Source organism: Geotrypetes seraphini, chromosome 9, assembly GCF_902459505.1.
Source record: "Geotrypetes seraphini chromosome 9, aGeoSer1.1, whole genome shotgun sequence".
Classification (NCBI taxonomy): Eukaryota; Metazoa; Chordata; class Amphibia; order Gymnophiona; family Dermophiidae; genus Geotrypetes; species Geotrypetes seraphini.
In genome coordinates this window covers 126937513-126964548 of record NC_047092.1, presented here as the reverse complement: position 1 = coordinate 126964548, position 27036 = coordinate 126937513, and the positions used below count along the sequence as shown (strand labels likewise).

Here is a 27036-nt window from a genome sequence, read left to right as displayed (position 1 = left end):
ACCTCTCTGAGCTCCCTTAGTAACCTGGGATGGATCCCGTCTGATCCCATCGCTTTGTCCACCTTCTGTTTTTCAAGTTGCTCAGAAACACTCTCCTCCATGAACGGTGCAAAATCTACTCCATTACAATAGTCTTGCTGCTAAATTACTGCTAGTAGTAAAACTAATGCCATTTTGAACCTAAAGCCCAACTATTTCTCCTTACCCAAGCAGCTTAAAATCAGGGAACCCCTTCCCCTAGAGGTTCTGGAGAGGGGTTAACTTCAGGGGAGGGGCTTGCAGCAGTTATACACACTAGTCCAGTTGGTCCTCGAGGTCTGCAATCTAGTTGGATTTTCCCAATGCATATGCATGAGATATATTTGTATGCACTTCTTCCATTGTATACTACTACTACTATTACTACTATTATTTCTATAGTGCTACCAAAGGCAAGCAGTGCTGCACAGAGTCACGAAGAGTAAGAAAACAGTCCCTGCTCAAACAAGCTTACAATCTAAACAGGCAAGACAGACACACGGTATGTCATGGATACAGTTAAGGGGAATGGCTGGATTGGAGGGCAGAGGAGTAGGGCTAAGGATTGAAAGCTATACCAAAAAGCTGGGTTTTGAGTCTGCTTTTAAACAAGGGAAGATGCTTGATGGACAAACTTGGGTAATTTATTCCAGGCATAGGGTGCAGCTAGTTAAAAGGAACGAAGTCTGGAATTGGCAGTGGAGGAGAAGGGTAACACTTGGTGACTTATCTGTGGAACGGAGTTCTCTGGGAGGTGTATAAGGAGAGAAGCGAGGAGGCGGTATACCAATAGATATCATACATATTCACTGTGGAAATCCTGAAGTCTGCATCCCAGCCAGATTTTTGAGGACTGACATTGAACACCTCTGCACTAGTTCATTTAAGATGTTCAACATTAACAGTCCTTTTCTCCCTGGGTGGAAAAATTAACATCAATTCAAAGCTGATATTTATATTTTCATGAACAACACAGCTTGCAAAGTTCAGTGCAAGGTGTGGTGTTCAATTTTGCATAATAATGAAATGCTTTGTATGCATATGCATGGTTAGCATCTCATTAAATGTGTTATGATATAATGAAAGATTTTGCCATTTAGAGTTCATTAAGAAGCACTTGTGTTATTCCTTTAATGCATATTAGTTAAACCCCCACTCCAGTGTTGCCTACTCTGCATTTCCAGCAGCAGTCCGGCCACAAAAAAGGTGGGGACAGCTTTCTACAAAGCATCGATTGCGCATATTGCGATAATACCTGCTAGAATTAGATACCTTGCACACCTGCTGTGATTATGCTTTGTACATACAAATAGAGAGAGAAGGAGAATTGACTTCTGGACACTCATTCCTACCCCTTCTCTAAAACTGATGGTCATGATCATAGAAGAGCACAGGATGCCTTTCTGCAGTTGCAAGAAGACAGTATGAACAGACACACAACTTTTTTTTTTTTTTGTATCTGTTCCTACTTTATGGAATTCTCTTCCAGTTGTGATTCGCTCTGAGCTTTCTTATGCAAAATTCAGATCATTGGTTAAGAATCATCTTTTTGATCTAGCATTTCCTTGAAAATATTGGGAATAGAGTTCTTCCTTTGGCAACTATTTAGACTTTAAATAATTTTAATCTTTTAATTTTAATTTTGGATTTTTATCTTTTTTACCTTTTCTATGTTTTAATGGCGTTCCTTTCTCCTTTTTTTATTATTATTTGTAAATCGTGCTGTTGCTAAACTGAAATGCGGTCAAAAATGTTTAATAAACATAAACATGGGGGCTGTGTTGCCAGTAGCACTGGACACAATACAGATGTGCAGGGATCACATGCTTAAACTCATTGACAGAACTAAAGATGGCCAACATCCCAGTCAGTATTTCAGATGCCAATCGCCAGCCTTCTGATTCTCCACTGCTGCTAAAATGAGAACTATCTCTGGTGAGTCCTCTTCCTAATATTGGTAAGTCTGGCATGTGTTGTCACCAACTCTTCTGTGTGAGAAGGGTGGGATCGGCATAAACTGATGATGGGTTGTCAGAGTGAGTGAGAGTAATATATTACACTTGGGCTTAGTGCACAATTGAATATCTTATTTTTTTGTGTTTGTTTTTTTCAGATTTGTTTTGAACCCCTAATGGCTCCGGAGTTACTGTGGAAGTATAAGAGGGGGGGGCATGGTAGAAGTGTAAGAGTCTGGGGGGGCATGGTAGAAAATTCTAACTTGTTCATATTTTGTGGAACATGTCTGCTATTGTCTTGCATGGAACCTTGTTTGTGTCTGCAAATATCTTTTAATGCAGTAAATGTCTCTGTCTGGCTTGTTAATGTGTTCTCATCTTGTTTGCTCGCAACCTTGGAGTGGTATTCGATTCTGACCTCTCATTTTCTATGTATATCCAACAAGCTGCTAAAACCTGTTACTTCTATCTCTTCAATATCACCAAAAATTCTCCCCCTTTCTCTCTGAGCACACTACCTGGAACCTTTGTCAAGCTCTTGTAACCTCACGCTTAGATTACTGCAACCTACTCCTAACTGGTATCCCTCAGTGTCGCCTCTCCTCCTTGCAATCTGTGCAAAACTCTGCTGCGCGACTCATCTTCTACCAACCTAGCTACGCTCATGTCACCCCTCTCCTTAAGTTACTTCACTGGCTTCCTATCTGCCATCGCATACAGTTCAAGATCTTATTGCTGACCTACAAGTATGTTCATTCTGCTGCCCCTCAATATCTCTCCTCACTTCTCTCTCCTTATACGCCTCCCAGAGAACTCTGTTCCTCAGATAAGTCACTCTTAGCATTACCCTTCTTCTCCACTGCCAATTCCAGAGTTCATTCCTTTCATCTAGCTGCCCCCTATGCCTGGAATAAATTACCCGAGTTTGTCCATCAAGCCCCTTCCCTTATTTAAAAGCAGACTCAAAACTCACCTCTTTGATAGGCGAGTAGCTTTCAATCCTAATCCTTAACCCTACTCTTCTGCCCTCCAACCCAGCTCGCTGATTAACCATTCCCCTTAACTGTATCCATGACACCCTGTTTGTCTGCTTAGATTGTAAGCCCTTTCGAGCAGGGACTGTTTTCTTACTCTTTGTGACTCTGTGCAGCGCTGCGTGCGTCTGGTAGCGCTATAGAAATAATAGTAGTAGTAGTTTGTGTGTCATTTGGTCTAGGGTTTTCACCCTACATACCTTTCCCTCCTGACCCTGTCTCTGTATGTATGTTTGCTGTGGCCTTGTATTCTTTCTGTATTTGTGCATGATCCTCTTTTGCATGCAATAGAAACACATGTGTTAGTTCTGTATTCTCTAAATAGAGATTGTTGTATGCTTTTTTTCTTTCTTACAACTGTATGTTTTTCTTCTGTACATCTATTCTTTTGCTAATGCTTATAAGTGTATATATTAACTCTTTGCTTCTTACTTTCTTTCCACTTATTGTCTCTCCCCTGGACATCCCAGAGTATGCAGGAGCTTCTTATAGTCGTTCGACTGGTGAACACATGCAAGCATTCCATTGTTTGTATTGGTTGCTTGCTTTCTTTTTACCTGCAACTTTCTTTGTCTGTGAAGTATCCTGTCTTTCAACCTTGTGTTGACATGTTGTTCCACCTCTGGCAATATCTCGTGGAAGAAGAGATCCCCAGGAGAAAGGGACAAGATGGCCACTCCTCTCCATCCCAGTTTATGTCGGACGGGATCAAACTGTAGTAATAGTAGTTTCCTTTGTCTTTTAGACTACAAAACAAAAAAGGCAAAATTTAAATAAATATTAGCCATCATATATGATGATTCACTAGCATTAGTGGTGTTTGAGTTTGACTGAGATCTGTCAATGCAAGAATCCAGGTAGTGTATGTTTATGAATGGTGAGGTATGATAGTGAAGTAGAATATGCTGGTTAATGGACTGAGATGCTTGCATAGCAAATGAGGTCTGATAAAGCCCAATTTTAACAAATATATTGTAGCAATCCAGATATTTGCTTTTTAAAAGCAGTGAGAAACAACTTCAGAATAAACTACCTTTAATCTCTTTCCCAACACTATTTTTCCACTTCAACAGAAGAGGGTAGAGTGGAACAGTTCAGCTCCCATGATTTTTCTTAGAAGAAGAGAACATTTCTTTCCTGCCATAGAAGATAATGGGAACTGTTCAACTACAGAGGAGGTCACCCAGATTTACTCCTGCTCTAAGCAGGAATAAACGTGGCCTGTTAAGCAAAAAGGTACCAAAAGTGGGATTACAAATAAGAGAATAAAGGCTGTAACAGTTCTGTTGCAGATATACAGAAGAGCCAAAAACAAAAGCAGAACTGTGGATACCAGGCACTTGATGTCAAAATTTATTATAATTATTCTTCACAAGTATTCCAAATGGTGTAGGTAAAATCAATCCATATAACATACATCAATGGTTTGTGGTGCGGACCCAACACGGTCCGTTTTTCGACTGTGAATGCCTTCTTCAGGGGGCCAAATGCCACAAGAATTAATCGTGCATAAAGCATGCAATGTTGTGTGAATAAGGAAAATGTCAATGTTAAAGCACAAAAGCTTATCAAGCTAACATGAAAGTTACACAGTCCATACCTGAGCTGTTGATTCCAATTTCCCGCAAACTGCAGAAGGATGTCCCTTTAAGAACTTGAGAACTCCTCCCCTTCTGCAGTGGAGCACAGTGCCCTCCTCAGTTATTCTTCTGCAAGCAAACTCAGATGTATTTTGCTCTACTCTGTTTTCTTTGTTTTCAGTGATTTATTTATTTATTTTTTTCTGCTGGATTTTTGAAGTTCTTCATGGCTTCAGTACTCGGAGGTCCCCTACTCGGCCATACTCTGCGGGAGGAAAGACATTGTCCTGCATAGGAGCACTGCTGCTCCCAGACTAATCTCTGAGTGCCTGTGGAACCAGCCTGCTTTGGGTCCCTTCAGGAAGTCGGGATCTGTCCCCCCTGGGAGCAGCTTGCCTGCTGATTTGGTCAGAGTCTTGAGCACAAGCTGTGTGGCATCTGAGTAAAAACCCTAGGGGGTATCAGGGAGCCTGCTACATGAGGAATCCCGGGGGTGAGAATCAGTGGCCAAGGTCCATCTGGCCGGCAGTCAGTTTTCTTTCGTTGAGGTCTAAGCAATTTCTGAGACAGAAATTCTTTCCCTGCAACCAGGCTGATTCAGACAAACAGGCACCTGAAGTTGAAGTGAGTACTCCTATTATTCCCTCTGGGGAACATCGGGAGTCTGAAATTTGGAGTTTTAGTGGTTTCTGGGGTTAGTACTCAGGCTCGCCCCCCCCTTCTAAAACTCTCAAATTGCTATTTCCTATTTTTGTATTTAACTCCAACAGCCAGTTTTTGGAGCAATTTTTTTTTGTTTTACATTGGCCATCTTTGGTTTTTAGCAATCTGATTTTAAATTCTCTTTTCAACTTCAAAACCACTTGATTTGACAAATGACTGCCTCTAATGGATACCCCAGGCCTTAGTCCCAGATTCTGCATCAGTTCAGCAGAGTTTACGATTGAGAAGTGACCATGTTCCAAGTGCTGCGGAAAGGGCGGGAGCATTGGGCTTGGCCCCGAGTTCTCCAAAGCCTTGGAACCCCCAAAATCCCAGAAGAACTGGTCTAAGGAGACGAGATCCTGCTCAGATGAACAGAGCAGTGATAGGGCGAAACACCAAGCACATGGTAGCAGAAGATGCATCTCTTCTTCTCCAGTCTGGATTTACACAAGGAGCCTCAGGTCGCCCGACGCAGGGCTTCTCAGCCTATTTAACAGGACTGGGAAGCATTGCACTGCCTACAGGTGCATCTTCTCCGCCTAAGGGGGTTCCTTCTCCCAAGCAAGTGTCCCTTCCTCCTACCAAGCCGGCTCTCATTGTCAGTGATCCTTCAGAGCAGGATTGGGATGATTCAAAGTCCTTTTCCATGTCTTTGTTTTTGCAGAGCTCTTCTGCGATGGTGGATGATGTAGGATCCCTTTCAGAGTCCAGTGACCAGGGGGCAGGTGTTGTGGTGGATCACGGTGATGATCCTTCCATGCGTCGCCATTTCAAGTCAGCTTCTGCCTCTCATGTCAGACACCCTGTCTATCCTGAAGCTTGGTGCCCATCAAGCTTCCATCTCGCAATGCTCCATCATGTGCGGCACATGCACAGACAAACTTTTTTCCTGTGTATCCAGATCTTACCTCTTTGGTCACTGACCAGTGGGAGAATCCTGAAGGCTCACTTAAGGTGGCCAAAGTTATGTCTCTGCTCTATCCTATGACTCTGGACTTCCAGCAACTGTTTGTCCAACCAAAGGTAGACTCTGCAGTGGCGCAAATGACCAAGCGCACGTCCCTTCCTAGTAAAGGTGGAGTGATGATGAAGGATGCACAAGAACGTAGAGTGGATGTGGCCCTGAAAAGACCGTTTGAAGCACTGGCTTTGGGTATCAAACCTGCAGCAGCTGCCTCCTTCATGGTGCTCGCCTGCCATACCAGGTTGCAGACTAATCCCTCGGAGTTTGGGGTCTCCTGTCCCCCACATGTTTAAGGAGAGCATGGATTTTGTGGCTAGTGCTCTTTATGATGCCATTAGAGTCTTGGGTAAGATTTCAGCTTACTGTATTTCAGCCCGCTGGATGCTTTAGATCAGACAGTAGACGGGCTACTCGGCCGCCAAGGCCACCCTCAACAGATTACCCTTCAAGGGGTAAATGCTGTTTGGCAAAGAGCTAAACAATCTCATGACCACTGTTGGATCGCCGCCCAAATCCCTCCTGGATAAAAGAAACCATCGAACTGCCTGAGACAATAGAAGCAATTTTCGTTCCTCCAGGAGAGCTTGTCAATTTTCCTCTAGCTACTCCTCTCAAGGGTCCAGACAGAGATTTGGTGGTTATTGGCGCCAGCATTCTGCAGGTTCCCATGGTGGCTCAGCCTCCAAGAAGCAGCAATGGTGCCAGGAGGACATATTGGAGGGCAGCTGTCAACATTCAGGGACAAATGGGAACAGATCTTGTCTGATCATTGGGTGCTGGACATTATCAGGGAAGGGCACAGGATCAAGTTTTATCGCCCCCCTCCAGATCTGTTCCTTGATTCCCCATCCGGAGAAGCAGGTCAGTCTGAGCAACAGTGCAACAACTCTTAGATATTCATGCCATAGAACTAGTTCCCGAAGAAGAATTAGGCTCGGGCAGATACTCTCTACTTCATAGTGCCCAAGAAAGACACAGAAGATTGGAGGCCCATTCTAGATTTGAAATTTGTAAATGGGACTATGAAAGTCCCCCACTTTTTCATGTAAATGGTTTGCTCCGTCATAAAGGTGGAGGCTACAGGAGAATTCCTTGTCTCTGGATTTGATGGGGGCGTATCTTCACATCCCCATCTTTCCAGCTCAAAGGAGATATGAGATTTCACATGCTTCAATGCCACTTCCAATTTGTGGCACTCCCCTTCGGTTTTGCCACGGCTTCCTGCACCTTCACCAAGGTGATGGTGGTTGTAGCAGCTCACCTTCGTTGGATGGGTGTCCATGTGCATCCTTACCTGGACGATTGGCTGATCAGGGCCCCCTCAGTGGCAGACTGCAAGCTCACAGTCTAGCAGGTGGTGAGCCTCTTACAGGCCCTGAGCTGGTTAATCAATTTTTGGAAAAATCATCTTCAGCTGACTCAGTGTTTGGAGTGTCTGGAAGTCCTCTTTGACACAGTACAGGGCCATGATATACTTCCTGAGCCACACAACCAGAAGCTCACGATGCAGATTCTCGCGATCTTAGCCCTTCCAAGCCCCATGGCCTGGCAGTATCTGGAAGTTTTGGAAATGATGGAAGCCTTCTTGGAAGTGATATCCTGGGCAAGAGCATATATGTGCCTTCTCTAGCACTCCCTTCTGTCCAGATAGTCTCTACAACATCACTCTCTGCCAGATTTCTGCAACATCACTTCCTGCAGATGCGGCTGTCCAGATGGTCTCTGCAACATCACTCCCTGCAGATATGGCTGTCCTGGATGGCGGAGGCAAAGCGTCACTTGTGTTGGTTCCAAGGGGAGAACTTGGTGAGGGGCATGCCACTGAATGGATGCATGGGTGACCCTCATGACCGATACCAGCCTGAGCAGCTGGGGGGGGGGGGGTCCTCTGATGCAGTTGCCCTCTCCATGACAAGTGGTCCCCATTGGAGAGCAAGTGGTCCATCAGTCATTTGTAACAGAGCCATTCAGCTGGCCTTGCTACAGTTGCAGTCATTCCTGAGAGGGAAAGCAGTCAGGGTGTTTTCAGACAACTGTACCACAGTGTCTTACATAAACTGAAGTACTGCCCTTCACTTGGAGACTCGGATGCTGTTCCAGTGGACAAAACTTCATTTGCAGGACCTCTCAGCAGCACACATAGCTGGAATAGAGAACGTCCAAGCTGACTTTCTCAGCTGGCAGATCCTGGACCCTGGAGAGTGGTCTCTGTCTCAAAAGGTATTTTTCCTCATAGTCTAGACTTGGGGCAAACCGGGCATGGATCTCATGGCCACTACCAAGAATGTGAAAGCCAAGTCAAGTGGGGAAGCGCATGCTGGATGCCCTGGTCCAGCCTTGGCCCACAGATCTGCTTCTCTGTGTTTCCACAATGGCCCATGGTGGGTCAGATCAACCGTAGGATAGCCATCGAGGTCTGTTAATCTTGGTGGCGCCAGACTGGCCCCAAAGACCTTGGTACATGGATCTGGTACGTCTACAGAGAGGCAGACCCCTGAAGTTTCCTGTTCATCCGGGGCTTCTCAGACAAGACCAAGTTTTACGATGGAGAAGCCAGAACACTTTGGGCTTACTGCAAGGCTCTTGAGCATGCGGTCTTGATTTGGAAGGGTTATTTAGAGGTTGTGGTTACAACCAGGGGCTAAGAGGCTGGAGACAGTTGTAACTTATGCTAAGACCTGGAAGACCTTCCAGTTATGGTGTACCAAGGAGCTTGTAGAATCAGAACTTGCTCCCGTTCTGGTGATCCATGTATTCTTGTAAGCTGGTCTCAAAAGGGTACTTGTGGTTTTGTTCCTCAAGGTGCAGATAGCTGGTATCTCATGATTTTGGTCTCAGAGTGACCTTCAGACTCTTGATTTCTCACCCAGGCGTCACTCAGTTTTTGAGTCAGGAGCTCTCAGGCTGAGACTTCCCTTGCGCAGACCATTCCCATCTTGGGACCTCACTGTAGTCTTGAAGGGCCTGGCCCATGCTACTTACGAGCCTCTTTCGGAGTTACCCTGCTAGACCTTACTGTCAAGACAATGTTTTTGGTTGCCATAGTCTAAGCAAGAAGGATCTCTGAATTATAGGCCTTCTCCTGCAGGGAACTTGTTTCACTGCACACAGTTCCTTCCATTCTTCTGAAGGTGGTTTCCACCTTCCATGTTAATCAGGAACTTTGTCAGCCCGCTTTTGTCTACAGGTTCAGCCAAACAAGGTAAACTTCAGTAGAAGCTGGATGTGTGCAGGGCTCTGCTTATCTTCTTGGAGAGGACTAATGACTCCAGGCTTCCTAATCATCTTTTTGTACTGAACAGTCACTCGAGGCAGGCCAGGCCAACCTCCAAGGCAACCATTTCCAGATGGATCCACATGGCAATTTCCTCCCCCAACGATTTCCCTAGCAGCGCATTCCACTAGAGATGTAGCGACCTCCTGTTTAGAATCCCAGGCCATTTTGCCTGATGAAATCTGCAGAGCTGCTACTAGGGCTACACACTTTCACAAAGTTCTACAGAGTAGATATGGTGGCTCGAGAGGATGCCACCTTTGGGTCCTCAGTACTGCGGGTAGGCTCATATGTCCCTCCCTAGACATATAGCACTGCTTTGGTACGTCAGCTCAAGTATAGTACTCCTGTGCATCCACAACAGAATGATAGATTAGGTTATTACCTTAGTAATCCGGTTTCTGTTAGGATACACTGGAGTCTGTACTAGTGCTGCCTGATTCAGGGGGAAAAAAATGTTGATTCAATTTGGCCTATTAAATCAATTTTTTGATTTTGATTTGTTTTTCCTGTCTAATCAGGTGTGTTGGTTTTTGGGGGTTTTTCCAAACGTCCTAGTGGGTTTATTTTGTAGCCTTTTCACCGACCCACCCCCTTTGCCCTCTCCAACCCCATGCCGGTGCTGTGGTATAAATAAAAAAAGACATTTTCTCTCTCTTGTTAGGTCCTAGCTCATGTTCGCTGTCTAACACCAGCTCTAGCAGGATACACATTTCAAATCTGACATATTGTAATCACAAAACAGAAAATAATCATTTTTTTCTATCTTCCACTGCCATATCCAACATCTATTTTTCCCCACTGACTTCTCTTTCTCTCTCTCTCTCTCTTTCTTTCTCCCTCCCCCCCCCCCCATTATCATGTGCAACATTTTTCTCTGTCCTCTACCCTATGTCAATATTTCTACCTCTCTCTTCTCCATGTATGTCTTCCTCCCCGCCACAATATACAGGATTTCTACCTCTATGTTTCATCTCTCCCTTCCTTTCCTACATCCCGACAAGTCTTCCTCTCTCTCCCATGTGCATCAGTTTTTCATCCCTCCCTCCCATTCCTCTTTGCAGTAGTTTTCCATCTCTCCCATCCATCCCCCTGTGTAGCAGCTTTCCATCCCTCCCTACCATCCCCCTGTGCAATAGTTTCCATCCCTCCTACACATTCCTCCTGTGCAGTAGTTTTCCATCCCTCCCTCCCTTTGTAGCAGCACCCCACCAACCCTCTCACATGAGATCTGACATACCTCCAGGCCTCCTAAAGCAGCAGCGACGGAGGCTGGCCTTGAAGCAGCAGCATTCTGAACAGGCTGCTTGTGACCTGCCCTGCTAGGGCTTCCCTCTGCCACATCATCAGTGACATCACTGATGACACAGCAGAGGGAAGGCCCTGGCGGGTCAGGCTGTGAGCAGCCCCTTCAGAGTTTGCCTCTTCAAGACCAGCCACTACTGCTTAGGAGGCCTGGAGATATGTCAGATCTCACCGTGTGAGAACTGGTCACTGAATTGGCGAGTCCGATTTTTTTTTTTTTGAACAATCAGCACATCATGCAGCACTAGTCCGTACTACCCTCCCTGTGAGGGCTTGTTTTGATTTGCCTGATTTCTATCTCGGACTTTGCCAGTGTCTGTCTCAGGACCTCTGCTATTTTACCTAAGATAAAGAAAAGATGTGTTTCAGGTATTGGGGGTTTCCTTTTCTCTTTCCTCCTGGAAAGGTCCCATAGTTCCTGCTTGTTATCCTCAGGTTACTCATGCAAGTGTTTGTTATTCTCTGTTGTTAAATGTTTATTGATCATTGTTCTCTTTTCTATGTTTCAGAGCAGAATGGGTTTCTTGCTGGGGAAGTCTCCCTACCTCTCCTTCTCTTGTCTTATAGTTCAGTGAAGTTTGATTGCTTTGATACCATTTGAGGAGGGTACTGTGCTCCACTACAGAAGGAGAGGAGTTCTTAAAGGGATATCCTTCTGCATTTCACGGGAAATGAGAATCAACAGCTCAGGTATGGACTCCTGTGTATCCTAACAGAACTTAGATTACTGAGGTAAGAACCTTTTTATTGATGGGTAGGATCAGTAGAAAGGGACTACAGGCAGTCCCCGGGTTAAGAGCGAGTTCCATTTTTTTAAACTGTTCTTAAGTTGAATTTGTATGTAACTCGGATCCTGTACAGTACAGAGTCTATAAAAACATTAAACATTAAAGAAACAGTCCTCAAAATAAAGTACTGTAGTTTAAAAGAAAGAAAAGATAGAAGGTTTATACCTTTGTTGTTCTTAATGAGTCCCACTGTTCCCTCTCCACCACCACATTCAACATTTCTCCCTCTCATCTCTCTTCCCCATGCATCTGTACCTCACACATCTCCCACCACCATGTCCAATATTTCTCTCTCTCTCTCCCTCCCTATGCCCAAGTCACCTTTCTTTATGTCCCCATGTGCACCATCTCTCTTTCCCTCTCACCCAGACACCCATGCCCAACAATTCTTCCTTTCTATTCCCTCCCTACCTCAGCATCTTACCTTCACTCCCTGCATTCTTCCATCTTGTGTTCCAAGTTCATGCTTCCTCCCCCCTTTCATCCTTTGTCTGAAGTTTGTACTCTGTACTCTCTCCGTTCCTTTTGTGTCCCAACGCGGCCTTGCGTCTCCCTTCCTGTGCCAATGTGCTCCCTCTTCCTTCCTGTCCCAACGCAACCCTCCTCCTCCCTTCCATGTCCTAAAGCACCCCTTGTCCTTCCCTCCATGCCTCCTTCCCTCCGGTGGGTGTTTACCTCCCTCCTCCCAGCCACACTTTTCTTCGCAAAGCCACAGCCATGGTTCCTACTTGCAGCCTGCAGCTGACCTGGAAGACTTTCCTCTGCTGTCAGAGGGAAGGCTTCTGGGTCAGGCGCAGGCCACATGAGAAGAGAAGTGCGGCTGGGAGGAGGCAGCCAGCCAGTGGAGGTAAACACCTGTGAGAGGGAGGCATGAATTTGGGATGCAGAATGGAGAGGATGGTGAGGGGCGCATTGGGACATGGAAGGTAGGAGAAGGGTCATGTTTGGACAGAAAGAGAGGAAGAGGGGGTGCATTGGTACAGAAAGGGAGAGGCAGAACCCCAGTTTGTAAGTACGAGTTTGGCATAAGACGGCTGCTCTTAACCCAGAGACTACTTGTATGCAATTTTTTTTCACAACTTTGATGCTTTTCATGTTCTAAAGCCTAAAAATTACAAGTACCTAGAAGGTAAGTAAAGTGAAAATGTGATTCCTGGGGTTATTTTTATATTATACAATTTTTTTAAGACATTCGTAAATAGTTTATACTTGCGGCTAAAATTTTGCAGGATTATGTAGTCTCGATATCCCTCTATCTTTTAGTGTAAATAAGTCACATACCTCACTTTTGGTACCTTTTCACTCAGCAGGTCACAAATGTATTTGACATTTAGCCCTAGGCAGGTAAAAACACATTGTGGCTAGAAATGGCAGTCATCTGGATATTAGAGAGGATTGTCGGGTTCTCTCTGTATGCTTGGAATAGCATTACATGGACCCACTGGATAACCTTTTGCCTTTTTCAAAATACCTTGAATGGTAGTCAAATATCCCATTTTCTAACATATATTTATAAAAATACAGAATTTGACTTATATAGGAGCCCAAACTTGCAGATTTAGTGCCAAAACCTCAGAATAGATTTATTCTTTTGTTTTTTTATCATTAGCCATCATCTAGTTTCATCCTTTCTTACATGGGGAGAGGGGATGTGATCTTTGAGGTGCTCTCTATTAGTTGTGAATCATAGTTGAGCCTCTTTTTTTACTCCCGATCCCCTACGTCCTATGACCTGTCTGGGCTGCTATAAGACTATCTCTTAACATTTGAGTACTTAATTCTTTCTCTCACCTGTCGTCTTGTGCAGGTGGGAATTCATGGAATTCGCATTGAGTTTATAAATGAAAAGGGTGTGAAACGCACAGCTACGTATCTACCTGAGGTTGCCAAGGAACAAGGTAGGGGTCTGAAAAGCTGAAGGGGGTGGGGGAGACTGAGCATGGACCTTCAACTAGATGATACAGTTTATAGAGCAAGGCTTTCTTAGTACAAGCTACATTACTTCTCCCTTATAGTTATAGATACCAGTCAGAAAGCTACCTCTTCATTCAGGACCCTCATCACCTCCCCAGTATTTACAGACTGCCCCAAGATACATACTTCTCTGGTTTCCTTTTCACATATGAATGAATATTTAGTATTTGTGAAAGGATTCCGTGTTTAGTTTTATAATCTGTTTTTCATTATTTAAAAGATAAATCAGATTCATATTTAATTTTACATATCATTCTACTAACTACATAACCAAGAATAATATTTCCTAATCCTACTTTGTAGGTAGACAAAACTCAACATAGCAAATGTTTTCCCCCACCCTTTCCTTCTGTTGCTTTTTATTTCTGAACTGAATTTATTCTGTTGATACAAGAGACCTGTATGTAAGCATTCCAAAAGCTATTAGAAGCTATTAATGTGCTATTAATGTTCTTAATGAATGCATTCTGGTACATGGGGAAAACCCAGTATATAATGCTATGGCATGTTGTGTGTGTGCCTCCCTTAGAGGCCGACCGAATTTCAGATTCGGCATTGAAATCCAGGTTTGGGCCAAAAATGCCACTGTGGTTTTGACTGATGAACTGAAATTTTGCCCTCCATCCCACCCTCTACTGACCACCTCTCATGTCAACTGCTGCCACTGCCACTCACCCTCCCCAGACCTACTTTTAAAGCCCTGGTAGCCTAATGGTGCCTCCCCACCTTAGGCTACCCACACCTACTTGTTTATTGTTTATTTTGTACTTGATACTTCCTTTCTAGAACAAGAATCCTGGTGATCCAGCAGCCTCTTCAAGGCAAGAACAATATCCAGTTGCTCTTGCCTCTGCCAGTTCCTTGGCTAAACTTGGCTGCCAGGGCCTCCCATGGTCCCAATAGCTACTTTAGGATTGGAATCAATATAAGCAGGAAGTCTTGTGAAAGTAGGGGGACTGAGGAGGGAGGGTGGCAGTGACTGGCCCAGGAGGACCCCCTTCTGCTTATGGGGGGGGGGGAGGAGCTAGTTTTTATTTCATTTTTGGCTGCTGATTCGGTTTTGGTTGAAACTGAGAATCCCATTTTCGGTTGACCTATTGCCTTTCCTTCCAGCATTCTCCTGGTGATCGCGCCATTATCTCCCTCTTGCATTGCCTGCCCTCTCCCATTCTACCCCTTAGTTACTATATATTCCTCAGAGTCTGTCCCTTACCAAAATCTGGTTTTGTTTTCTCTTTCCAGACTGGGATCAGATTCAGACCATCGACTCCTTACTCAGGAAAGGTGGCTTCAAGGCTCCTATAACCAATGAATTTAGGAAAAGCATCAAGCTGACTAGGTGGGGAGCTGCTTTTCCTGGTCTCTTCTCATCACCTTCAGCTCTCTTTAGAAACCCTAATGGCAGTGAGCTCAGCTTTATTTCCCCAGGCAGCCATTTTGCAGAGACCATGCCTCTGGCTCCATTTCATTGTATTATGTAATTTCGTGGAAAAAGTTTCCTTTTTAAATCAAAAGTATATCAAAGGGTGGTACTGTTTCAGTTGATCAATTGTACTCTTCTATTAAATAGTTATGATAAAGCAGATATTTAGGGTAGCTTCCTTGAGGATGCATTTCATCTTCGTACTTGAACTTTGCCTCCTTTTTGGACCTGCTGCTTTCAAGGATAGCATGCAACTAGGGAAGGAGTAGAGAATTCCTGGTGCCTGCTAAACTAGCTATATAGAATTCACTTCTTTGGAAAGAGTAGGCAAATAGGCATACAGGGTAAAGTCCATAACAGTAAAATGAAGGGAGAAGGAATCAGAAAGGAAAGGGAAGAATTTGTTAGCTAGAGACTTGAAATAACAGGATGAAAAGATTAGAGTTGTTAACAGATGTTCTAGTGCAATAGATGTTTTTTGTGAAATCCCACTTTATTCCGTGACCAGTGGTTTATTTCTGTATACCTGCCAGGACTTTATAGGATGCCTCAAACTTCAGAGGCTTAAACACCTCCCTTTCTTACATCATTACTGTCCCTGTAAGCATCAGTTTTCCTTCCTATAAGCCAGGCTGTAGGAGCTTGTCTTTTCTGCTCGTGTTTTATTTTGTGTTAATTCAGTTTTTGCGTTCGTGGTTTTCACTCTCATGCTGTGGAGATTCCCTGCAGGGACAGCTCTGACTGCAAGAGATTGCAGACCTTAGAAAAGTCTGTTTAGGGGGGGGAGTCCTTGCTTGTCGGGGCTCAGTGACCGTTCCCATGGGAGCTTGCTCACCCCAGGTTTGTCTGTTAGTGGGTCAAACGCAGGATGCGTGGTTTCGTGGAGACGCACCCAAAATTGGAGCCAGACTGCGTTCTTCCACCAGGCGTTCTGCGCGGAGTGTCTGAGGGTGGTGGAGGTACCCGGCCATGAACGTCTGGCTGGTGAGGCAGTCAGAAGAATCCAAGTCCAGCTTTCCATCAATTTAAGGCAGAGGATTTCCTTGTGAGCTGTTTCAGCTCTGTCTGCAGTGTTTTCCATTCAGCATGTGTCACTGTGAATACAGCTGACAGCCTGAATCATCAATTTTGGGGGGTCTTTAAAAGAGCTTTTTGGGTGGTTTCCCTGCATGCCCTACCCCCCCCCCTCCCCATATCCTAAAATCACCATTTTTTTTAGGGTTCCTGTGGTTTTTTCCAGGCTATTTTAAATTAAAATCAGCACCCAATGTCCATCTTGTATTTTTTCCAATTTGAATTTAAAGTTATTTTTTACACTTGCCAGCTTCATTTTTGAAAGAAAACCACAAAGATGGCTTCCCCAGGGCAGGATGTGATGGATTCATGCTTCATTTGCAGATGCGCAGCCATGTTCCACGTGCATTGCGGCCTGTGAGAGGTGCGAGCCTTGCCCGGATTTGGTGTCTTCGACCTTCTGCCCTGATTCTCACAAAAATGGCATTGGAGAACCTTGGGGAGTGCGCAGGCCATGCTCTGGTGAAACACAAGTGTGTTTCGGGAGGTAAACCTCATAACTCCTCCAAACAGTCCAAAACTGGTGTGAAGGATGGGTTTCCACTAGATTTTGTTAATATGAGGCAGACTTGGCTAAAAAGTCTCTGCCCATCTCCTTTCTGCAGGCCTCTATGCCGGTCACAGGAACTCCTGCTCCTGAGGACCAGGGTCTTTTTTTCTCTTGCCTCCTCTCGGGGTAAGCCATTAGTGCCCGCAGTTGCACCAAATATGCTTTCCATACCTCTGCTTTCTCAGGGGGCACCACAGCAGCTGCAGATGTGGCAGATCTTGTGGATCTCCAGGACAGATCAGTGCGGAGCCCCTGGTTTGGGGGAGGATTCCACTGTGCACAGATTTTTCAAGCACGCTCATCAGGTGGATTTGATCTCTGAATCTCTCCAGGAATTAAAGCTGCAGACTGAGCAGCCAGTCACTGCAGAATATTTCCTCATGAGTGACCAGAGGCCACAATCCACCTCTTTTCCTGATCATCCTGACCTCGCTCGGATTCTTATGGACATCAGGGAGACCCTCAAGGTTCCCTTGAAATGAGCTCAAGCCACGATGTGGCTTTATCCCATGGCAAATGCCTTTTAACAAGCGCTTTGCTTCCCCGAAGGTGGATTCCTTGGTGGTGCAGGTCACCAAGCGCACTTCTCTCCCAAGTGACACGGGAGTGGTCCTGAAGAATGTTCAGGACTGACATGTGGTTTTTGTCCTTAATTGTCTATTTGATTCAGCGGCCACTGATGTTAAGGTGGCATTGGCCTCTTCTTTCGTGGCTCGGGCATGCCATTCCAAATTACACCATGATCCTGACACTGTGGTGCTCTGTGACTTGGATTTTATAATCTAAGGAGTGGATTATATGACTGATGCCTTGTATGATATCTTGAAAGTCCTTGCTAAGCTTTCCGCCTATTCCGTTTCAGCTCACAGGATGCTCTGGATCTGGAAGTGGTCTGGCGATTCTTCTAAAGCGATCTGGAGCCTGTTGCTCTTTAAGGGACACTTGCTGTTCAGCTGGGGTATGGATGACTTTATGGCCAGTGTGCAGGATCACAGGCTCAAGTCACTGCCTGTAGATCCTCCCTTCCAGAGGTTTGGGGCATCCTAATTTTCATCTCTTCAGGCGCTCTTGTCCATACTCGGGCTCTTCCACAGGCCAGCAATCCTCTTATCTTCCAGACCGTGCTTCGGTGGTTCTCAACATCAGCTTTCCACAGGGAGTCGTCCGGCAGCTCCTGCAAAGAAGCAATTCTGACGCCAGGCTGAGGGACGGTTGTCGGCTTTTCTGGAGGAATAGCAGGCCATTACCTCAGACCTCTTGGAGGTTCTCAGGGATAGCTACAAACTTGAGTTTCTCTGTCCACTGACTGAGTATTTTCTGGATTCCCCAGCGGGCTGCCCAGAGAAAATGGTTTGGGTGCAGGCCACAGTCTGCAGAGTGCTCAATATTTCAGCCATAGAATCCGTTTCAGGGCTAGACTCTGACTCTGGGAGATACTCTATATACTTCATCATTCCAAAGAAAGGCTCTGTCGATTGGAGACCAATTCTGGACCTCAAGGTGGTCAATTCGGCACTGAAGGTGCCTCGCTTCCGCATGGGGACAGTGCACTTAGTGATGGCATAGGTGGCGTTGGGGGGGAGTTTCTAGCCTCCCTAGATTTGACAGAGGCGTATCTCCATATTCCTATTTTTCTGGTCCACCGGAAGTATCTGAGGTTCCATGTCTTGGGGACAGCATTTCCAGTTTGAGGCGATGCCCTTTGGGTTGGTAACGGCACCCAGGACTTTCACCAAAGTGATGGTGACGGCCCATCTTCGCACCCAGGGTGTCCTGGTTTACTTGTATCTGGACGGCTGGTTGATCAGACTCCCTCACAGTTTGAGGGGTGTCAGGCTGTTCATCAGGTGGTATGGTTGCTGCAGAGCCTGGGCTGGGTGATCAACTTCAGGAAAAGTTACCTCGAGTTGACGCAGGATTTGGAATACCTGGGAGTTTAATTTCACATGGGACAGAGCAAAGTGATCCTGCCTGTGTCCTATCAGGAGAAGCTTCAACAGGTTATCAGGGACCTTCTGGCCATTCCGGTCCTAACAGCATGGCAGTACCTCTAGGTTCTTGGAACCATGGTATCAACGATCAATGTGATTCCTTGGGCCAAAGCCACCTGCGTCTGCTGCAGGATGCTGTGCTTTTGTTCTAGAATTCTCAGCTGGACCCGTTACATGCACTCCTACCCTGGACGACTGTGGCACGAAAGTCTTGCATGGTGGTTGTCACTATCCAGCGACCTTCCCCTCTGGATCTTGGATTGGGTGATTCTGCTGCTGCTACTACTACTACTATTTTCTATTTATTTAGTTTTCTATACCGTTTCCCCAGTATCTTAGAACAGTTTACATGAATTATTCAGGTACTCAAGCATTTTCCCTCTCACAATCTATCTAATGTACCTGGGGTAATGGGGGAATTAAATGACTTGCCCAGGGTTACAAGGAGCAGCGTGAGTTTGAAACCCCAACTTCTGGGTGCTGAGGCTATAGCTCTAAAACTGCACCACACTCTCCCTTTACTACTACTTATCACTTATATAGTGCTGAAAGGCATATGCAGCGCTGTATTTTTTGACATTTATAGACAGCCTCTGCTCATAAGAGCTTACAGTCTGACATGGCATATATGATTGGGGATGCAGAACCCAATGTGAAGAGGAGTTAGGAGTCGAAAGCACTCTCAAAGAAGTGGGCTTTTAACTGGGCCTCGAACACTGCCAGAGACAGAGCTTGCCGTAGGGATTCGGGCAGCTTGTTTCAAGCATATGGTACAGCAAGGTAGAAGGGAAGGAATCTGGAGTTGGCAGTTGAAGACAAGGAGGAACTTACTAGCTGAGCTGAGTGGCGCTCACGGTGCGGGGGGGGGGAGTGGGGAGAGGAGGAGGAACACAGGTGGAGATAAGTGAAGAGAAATAGTGAGGGTCAGCTGAGTGAGTTCATTTGTATGTCAGTAGAGGAGTTTAAATTGTATTTGGAAATGGATGGGAAGCCAATGTAGTGACTTTAGGAGAGTATAGCGGCTCTCCCGTAATATGAGTCGTGCAGCCGAATTCTGGACGAATTGGAGGGGAGCAAGATAGCTAAGGGGAAAACCTGGGAGTAACGAGTTGCAGTAATCTAAGCGTGAGGTGATGAGGGTGTGGATAAGTGTTTTGGTAGTGTGCTCAGGAAGGGTCGAATTTTGGTAATAATATAGAGGGAAGAAGCGGCAGGTTTAGCGTTTTTGAAGTGTGTTTTTTGTGCCAAATTCCTGCTGGCAGCCATATTGGATCTTAGCGATCTTTTTTCAAAAATCTCTTGCAGTTTTAGTACCTCTCGTTTTGCATCAAACCTGGTGGGAATGGAGTCCTTGGACTCTTGTACTCCTAATTCATGCCAGGACTGCACAAATTGTGCACTGGAGGAGTGTCCTTGCACCATATGGGAAGGAGGGGCGGGAGCGTCCACCTTAGCCTCCCTTTTGCGCTCTCTGGCTGAGGAACAGGTGGTAGCCCAGTGGTTCGGGCCTTTTTCTTTTCTGAACCCAGATACAGCGGCCGTCCTACACAGAAGGCACAGAGCCCAAGAGATGGTGACTCTGAGCTGCCTGGTATGGTGCTTTCCCCTGAATTTATCAATTTGATGTGGAAAGCCTTTCAGGAAAACTGTCCTGACAAAGCGAAGGCAGGCAGCGCTTCTTGCGCTGCACGTAAGAGTAAGGCTTCCCAGGGTGCATTTCCCTCAACATCTACCGCTGATCAGGACTTGGGAGATCTTTCTAATGGGGATTCAGTTGATGATAGGACTCTCACTGTTCTCTTACTGTCTCAAGATGCACAAACCCTAATGAGAGATGCTGGGCCGCAGTCTGGCGCTTTGGATCCCATAGTGGCTCTGGATCCTGAGGATGATTCCCCGGTTCTGCGCTTATTCAAGCCCTCGGCTCTGGTGGATCTAATTTCTGGGTCCCTCCATAAACTAAATTTGAACTCCCAGCCGGTCCCTTCTATTTCCTCCTCCCTCATGAGTGGAGTGAGGGTTCAGTGTTCTATGTTTTCCTGGCATCTTGACATTAATATCTTAGCCACGGAGCAGTGGGATTCTCCACAGGAGTTGCACAAGGTAGCGAGAGCCCTGTCTTGGCTGTATCTTATGACACAGGAGTGCCAGCAGCTATTTGCTCAGCCTAAGGTGGATTCCTTGATTGCACAAGTTACTAAGTGAACATGGTGTGGTGCTAAAGGATATGCAGGATTGCCAAGTGGATGTAGTTCTCAAGAGACTTTTCAAGGCCCTGACTTTGGGGGTCAAAGCAGCCTCGGCGGCGTCTTTTGTGACACATGCCTGTCTTTTCAGGCTACGAGCTCTGGAGGACGAGGAGCCCATACCTCAGGTCCTCTTGTCTGGAGTGGATTATTTGGTGGATACTCTCTATGACATTATTCGGATCATGAGTAAAGCTTCAGTTTATTCAATTTCTGCTCACAGAATACTCTGGATCAGACAGTGGGCTGGAGATTCCACCTCCAAAGCTACTCTCAGCAGACTCCCTTTTAAGAGACAATTGTTATTCAGAAAGGGTCTAGATAATCTTATGACATGTGGGGTAGATCGTTGACCCAAGACCCTGCCTGACAACAGGCCCACAGCCTCCAGTCACTCTAATTTTTATGGTTCCTGGCGGTCTCAGCAGTATTCCAACTCCACTTCCCAGAGATTCTCCCAGAATTACAGGCAGAGGTTTTTTGGATCCAGACACAACCAGTCTTCAGCTGTTCCCTCCGCCAAGAAGTCACACTCATTCTCAAGATAGGGGGCCAACTTGGACTTCCTTCTGGCTTAGGTTCAGATTTCGTCTGACCGCTGGGTTCTGGAGGTCATCCAGAGTGGCAACAAGCTGGAATTCGCCCACCCTATAACAGATTGGTTTGTGGACTCTCCTGTGGGGCACCAGGAAAAAGCAACCCGAGTTCAAGCCACGGTGAGAAAGTTGCGAGACATTCAGGCTATAGAGCTTGTGCTGCCCAAAGACTCAGGCTCAGGCAGATACTTCATGAATTTCATCATGCCAAAGAAAGGCTCAGATGATTGGAGACCCATTCTGGACTTTACTCAAGTGAATGCAGCGCTCAGGGTCCTGCGTTTTCATATGGAAACAGTTTGATCTGTCATAGCAGCGGTGAGAGTTCTTGGCCTCTAGATTTGATGGAGATCTACTTGCATATTCCCATTTTCTCAGACCATAGAAAGGTCCTGAAACAGCATTACCAATTCTCAGCCCTGGCCTTTGGCCTGGTGACAGCACATTCACCAAAGTGATGGTGATGGTGGCAGCCCATCTGCGAAAGATGGGACTGCATGTGCACCCTTTCCTGTACTACTGGCTGATTCAGGCCCCCTAATCAGAGTTGGCACATGGTGAATCAGGTGATAATGAGTTCTAGACGGTTTGGGTTGGATTGTTAATTACTGAAAGAGTCATTTGTCTCTGACACAATCCCTGGAGTACCTGGGGGTCTTGTTCGACACAGCTGCAGACCATGTCTATCTTCCAGAGGCACACAGACAGAAGCTTTGCACTTAGTCTCACACTGATGGCGCTGACTTGGTTGGGAGGCATTTTTCTTCAAATCATAAGTTCAGTAGCAGCCATGATAGATGTGGTTTCTTGGGCGAGGGCCCACATGCATTCTCTCCAGCACACGTTGTTCATGCGTTGGTCTCCGCGCACTGACTCATTACAGAAGTCTTTACCTTGGACGCTGGAGGCCCGGACCAGCATGGATTGGTGGATACGCCCTCAGACCCTTACTATGGGTGTGCTCCTTTGGATAGCATCTTGGGTCGTCGTGATGACAGATGCCAGTCTCCTCAGCTGGGGAGTTCATTGCAATCATTGACCAATTCAGGAGCATTGGCCACCCACCCAGAGGAAATGGTTGATCAACCAGCTGGAACTTCAAGCTATTCAGCTTGTCCGTGTCACATTGGACAAAATAAATTATTTACATTGTCCAACGTGACACGAACAAGAGGACATGGATTGAAGCTAAGGGGGGACAAGTCCAGGACAAATATCAGGAAGTTCTGCTTCACGCAACGAGTGGTGGACACCTGGAATGCTTTCCCGGAGGAGGTTATTACGGAATCCACTGTGCTAGGATTCAAAGGCAAATTAGATGCACATCTTACGAGAGGCATAGAGGGATATAGGTGACTAAAACTACATCAGGTGTACACCTGACTGGGCCTCCGCGTGTGCGAATCGCCGGACTCGATGGACCATGGGTCTGATCCGGAGATGGCAGTTCTTATGTTCTTATGGCTCTGCTGAAACTTCAGAAGACTTTGGAGGGTCAGGAGGTCCAGGTCTTCTCGGACAATGCTACAACAGTGGTCTATGGCAATTGCCGGGGGTGGGGGTGGGGGGGCACCAAGAGTGTCCAGCTGTATCTAGAGGCCCGCTTGCTCTTCACCAGGTTGGAACATCACACTTGCTCATCACCTGGGCAGAACATGATCTGCAGGCACTCTCTGTGGAACACATAGTGGGAGTGGACAATGTCCAAACCGACTTCTCAGCATATTCAGGCAAATGGATCCAGGCGAGTGGACACTGTCAGAGACAACATTCCAAGCCATTGTTTGCCACTGAGGTCAGCCAACCTCATGGCTATGGCAAAGAACAAAAAGGCAGACAAGTTCTTCAGTTGGATATTCGAGCCCGGAAGTGCGGGTCTGGATGGCCTGGTCCAGCCTTGGCTGCAGAGCGTACTTTTGTATGTTTTTCCTCCATGGCCCATGATTGGCTGAATCCTTCAAATGATTGCAAGTCATTGGGGAAAGGTCATTTTCATAGCTCCAGACTGGCCACACTGACCTTGGTACGCGGATCTGGTGCGTGTTCAGATGGGTCCTGATCTTGGGTTCCATATGCATCTGGATCTTCTTTCCCAGAGTCCAGTGTTCCTAGAAGATCCAGCTCATTTTGCTTTTACGGCATGTCCCTTGAACACAAAGCGTTTACGCATAAGGGGTACTGAGATGTGGTCATGACCATTCTCCTTATGACTATAAAGCCGACAACGGTCTCGGCCTATGCTAAGACGTGGCAGACTTTCTAGCCTTGGTGTGCCCAGGAAAAGGTGGAGTCATTTTTCAGCTCTGGTTTCTGTGATGTTAGCTTTCCTCCAAGCCAGCCTTGACAAGGGAGTCTAAGTTGCAGGTCTCTCTTGTTTCAAGACTCAAGATTGCAAATGTATGTTAGCCTCTCATCTGGACGTAGCCAGTTTTTTGAAAGGGGCAATATGCATCAGACCTCCAGTAAAGACTTCGTTCCCTTCGTGGGATCTTAACGTGGTTTTGTGGGGTCTCAGCCAAGCTCTATTCGAACTGCTGAAGGAAGCGTCGCTGATGGATTTGATGCTCAAAACAGATTTTCTGGTGGCTGTGACCTCGGCGAGATGGGTCTCAGAGCTCCAGGCTTTCTTGTAGGGAGCTTTTCCTTAAAATCTCTGAAACTGGAGTCTGTTTGCACATTGTTCTTCCTTCTTGCCAAAGGTGGTTTGGGATTTTCATGTCATTCAAGAAGTTCGATTATCTGCGTTCCAGTCTCCAAGTTCTAAGAAGCAGGACTGGATTTTAAAGAAGTTTGATGTGAGAAGAGTGCTTCTTCAATATCTTGAGGTCACCAACAAATTTAGGCGCTCTGCCATCTTTTTGTGCTGACTAATCCTGCTAAGTGAGGTGTACCAGCTTCCAAGGCCATGATTTTCAGGGGAATCTGGAAAGCCATATATTGTTTGCGGGAAACCCTGTTTCCATGAAAGCGCATTCAACCAGAGGTGTGGCTTTGTCGTGGGCCGAAGCTAGGGTAGTCTCTCCTGAGATTTGTAGGGCAGCAACTTGGTCCACTCTACATATATTTGCTAAGTTCTACAGAGTGGATGTGGCAACAAGGGCAGATTCTGCCTTTGGGTCATTAGCGCTATGTGCCGGTGCAGTCATCCCACCCTAGAGTTCTGGGACTGCTTTTGTACGTTTCACTTGTCCAGAATGACACCTATTGTAGAGATTAGGGTCTTACCTTGCTAATATCTTTTCTAGTAGATAGGTGTGTCATTCTGGACCCCCGCCATGCCTTTCTCTCCTGCCTGTTGTCTCATTAAGAATGTTCTCTAAGTCTGTCACTTGGAAGCCAGTCAGCCCTTTGGGCTATGAAGAGTAGTTTATTACTAGTGTACTTTGGGGTACTATTTGAGCTCCTTTGATGCTTCTGCTGGCATGTTTGTTGCTGTGCTAGATTGTTCTAATTTCTTATGTTTCCCCATATGATATTCACAAGAGATGGTGAGTTAGATCAAATGGAGACAGTCCAACAATGCAAAAAGATCCCACTGTACAATGTATGGAGTGTGAGTAAAGGGAGAATGAGGATCTCAGAAACCCGCTTGGGAACTTAGTAAATAAACCTTTAGCCGACAGGTTCCAAGTTTCATTCATTGATTCTCTAATCCTCCCCACCTTACTCTAAACTCCTTTGCTTGCTTAAAACTTCTTTAGTATTCTTCTTATAGTTCTTTGCATAAATTTTCACTTTTGGTGGTTATTTATTCCAAACACAGCAGAGGAAATAAATCACTTATCTTTAAAAATGCAGACATCCATGGCCCGGCGGAACTCTTTTCACCAGCTTTACTGACTTTTTCAAGGGTACACTAGTGGCGCTGAATTTTTTTTTTTTAAGCCACGGCACTCCTTCCTGGGACAAAATGGAGATGCTGTCATTGAGCATTTTGTCCCAGGAAGGTGGGGGGAGGATTAGAGGACCAATGAATGAAACGTAGAACCTGTTAGTCACATTCCATACATTGTACAGTGGGATCATTTTGCAAAGTTTCCCCATATCCCTACTTCACCTAATTTCGGAAGAGCTTTTGCTTGCTTGGGGACTAACTGTAGATGGCTGTAGAGCGCTCTGTGAATTAGGAGGGTTATAGAAAAAATCTGGAGTGGATTCCTCAGAGGCTTGCGGCCATGTGGAGATAACCTACTTGTCCAGAATGACATACCTATCTACTAGAAAAGATATTAGCAAGGTAAGAACCTAATTTCTTTTTATTGCAGCAACAGAGCCAGAATTAAATTCAAGTGAAAAAAAGGGAGAGCAGATGAATCTCTTGGCTTCAGATCACTGCAGATTGCTATGCCTTGTGCACATTTGAGTGATGAGTTGTATTCTGTGAGATTACAGTAGTGGCGCTCAACCCATCCCTTGGAGCACACACATAGCTAGTCAGGTTTTCAGTATATCCACAAAAATATGCATGAGATAGATTTACAACCAAGAAGACAGTGCATGTAATTATCTCATGCATAATCATTATGAACATCCTAAAAATCCAACTGGTTGGTTGTTCCATGAGACCTGGGTTGAGAACCATTGGACTAGAGACATTTACAGATTAAATAGGGCTAGATTCACTAATACTCACTTTTCCATCCGATCCATGGGTGATCCATTCACGGAACAGTCCCCATGTAAATTACCTGATTGGACATCCGCCCACAAGCGATCCAGACACAGGCGCAGACCATCCTCTCTGCAATCCGCACATTCGCTTTCTCTCTGCAAAGCTTGATGCAAAATAAAAGGGGGGGGCCCTGAACTTAGTTTATTTCACCCCTATTTCTTTTTGGCAGCTGTTTGACCTTGGACCTGGGCTGGAAAACAAAAGCAGCTGGAGCTGGGCTGCATCCCCATCCCATTCCTTGCTGTCTGCTTCACCTTAGAGCTGCAATTTGAGACCCACTCTCCTCCAGGTTTCTCTTCCATACTCCCAGAGCTCTTCATACTCTTTCATGCCTCTCTCTGAGTCCTAAATACCCTTTCCAGCCCCTAATACTCTCCTAGCCTGCTGTTACTCCCAAACAATGGTTTCATGCTTGTCTTTTGCCTGTAGTTCAGGCATCATTTTCTCCCAGTCCAAACTGGAACAACACTGTACTCAAAATATCTGCTCAATTAAAAAATTTTTTAAAAAGCCAGCAGAAGCCCTGACAGCAGTGACAAGAGGCTGCTTATCCTGTCACTACTGTCAAGGCTCTAGCAATCCGTGCAGTCAATTGGGGGCATGCCTCCGATCACCCCCGTTTGCATGAAGATGGCTGGTGAATCAGTCGGCCTGCTTCCAATCGCCCACGGATCGGACACGGATCAGGTTAGTGAATCTAGCCCTAAGGCATTGGTACAAGGGTTCATATCTCAAGTACTGCAAATGAGCCAAATTTTCAGGAGATCCCTAATAAATAAAGATGACATGGTATCCATGTAGATCTAACTTCATTGAATACAAATCAGTCTTATGTATAATCATTAGGGACTGCCTGCAAATCAGGCTTGTTTGCAGCACTCAAGGCT

At 45.8% G+C, this 27036-nt stretch overlaps 1 protein-coding gene across 5 annotated transcripts in view; it reads left to right on the top strand.

Annotated features, from left to right (window-relative positions):
- AMMECR1L (AMMECR1 like) overlaps nucleotides 1–27036 on the top strand; it is a 137835-nt gene that overhangs the window by 74357 nt on the left and 36442 nt on the right. For 2 of the 5 annotated variants that reach the window (XM_033958370.1, XM_033958368.1), the window contains 2 exons: nucleotides 13431–13521; nucleotides 14840–14936. The exons of 2 other annotated variants lie outside the window; for them this stretch is intronic. In XM_033958370.1, the coding sequence (XP_033814261.1) occupies nucleotides 13431–13521; nucleotides 14840–14936 (188 nt within the window). Of the gene's footprint in view, nucleotides 1–420; nucleotides 521–1809; nucleotides 2170–13430; nucleotides 13522–14839; nucleotides 14937–27036 lie in introns of those variants that run through there. One more of the 5 variants, XM_033958369.1, reaches the window with a different exon arrangement.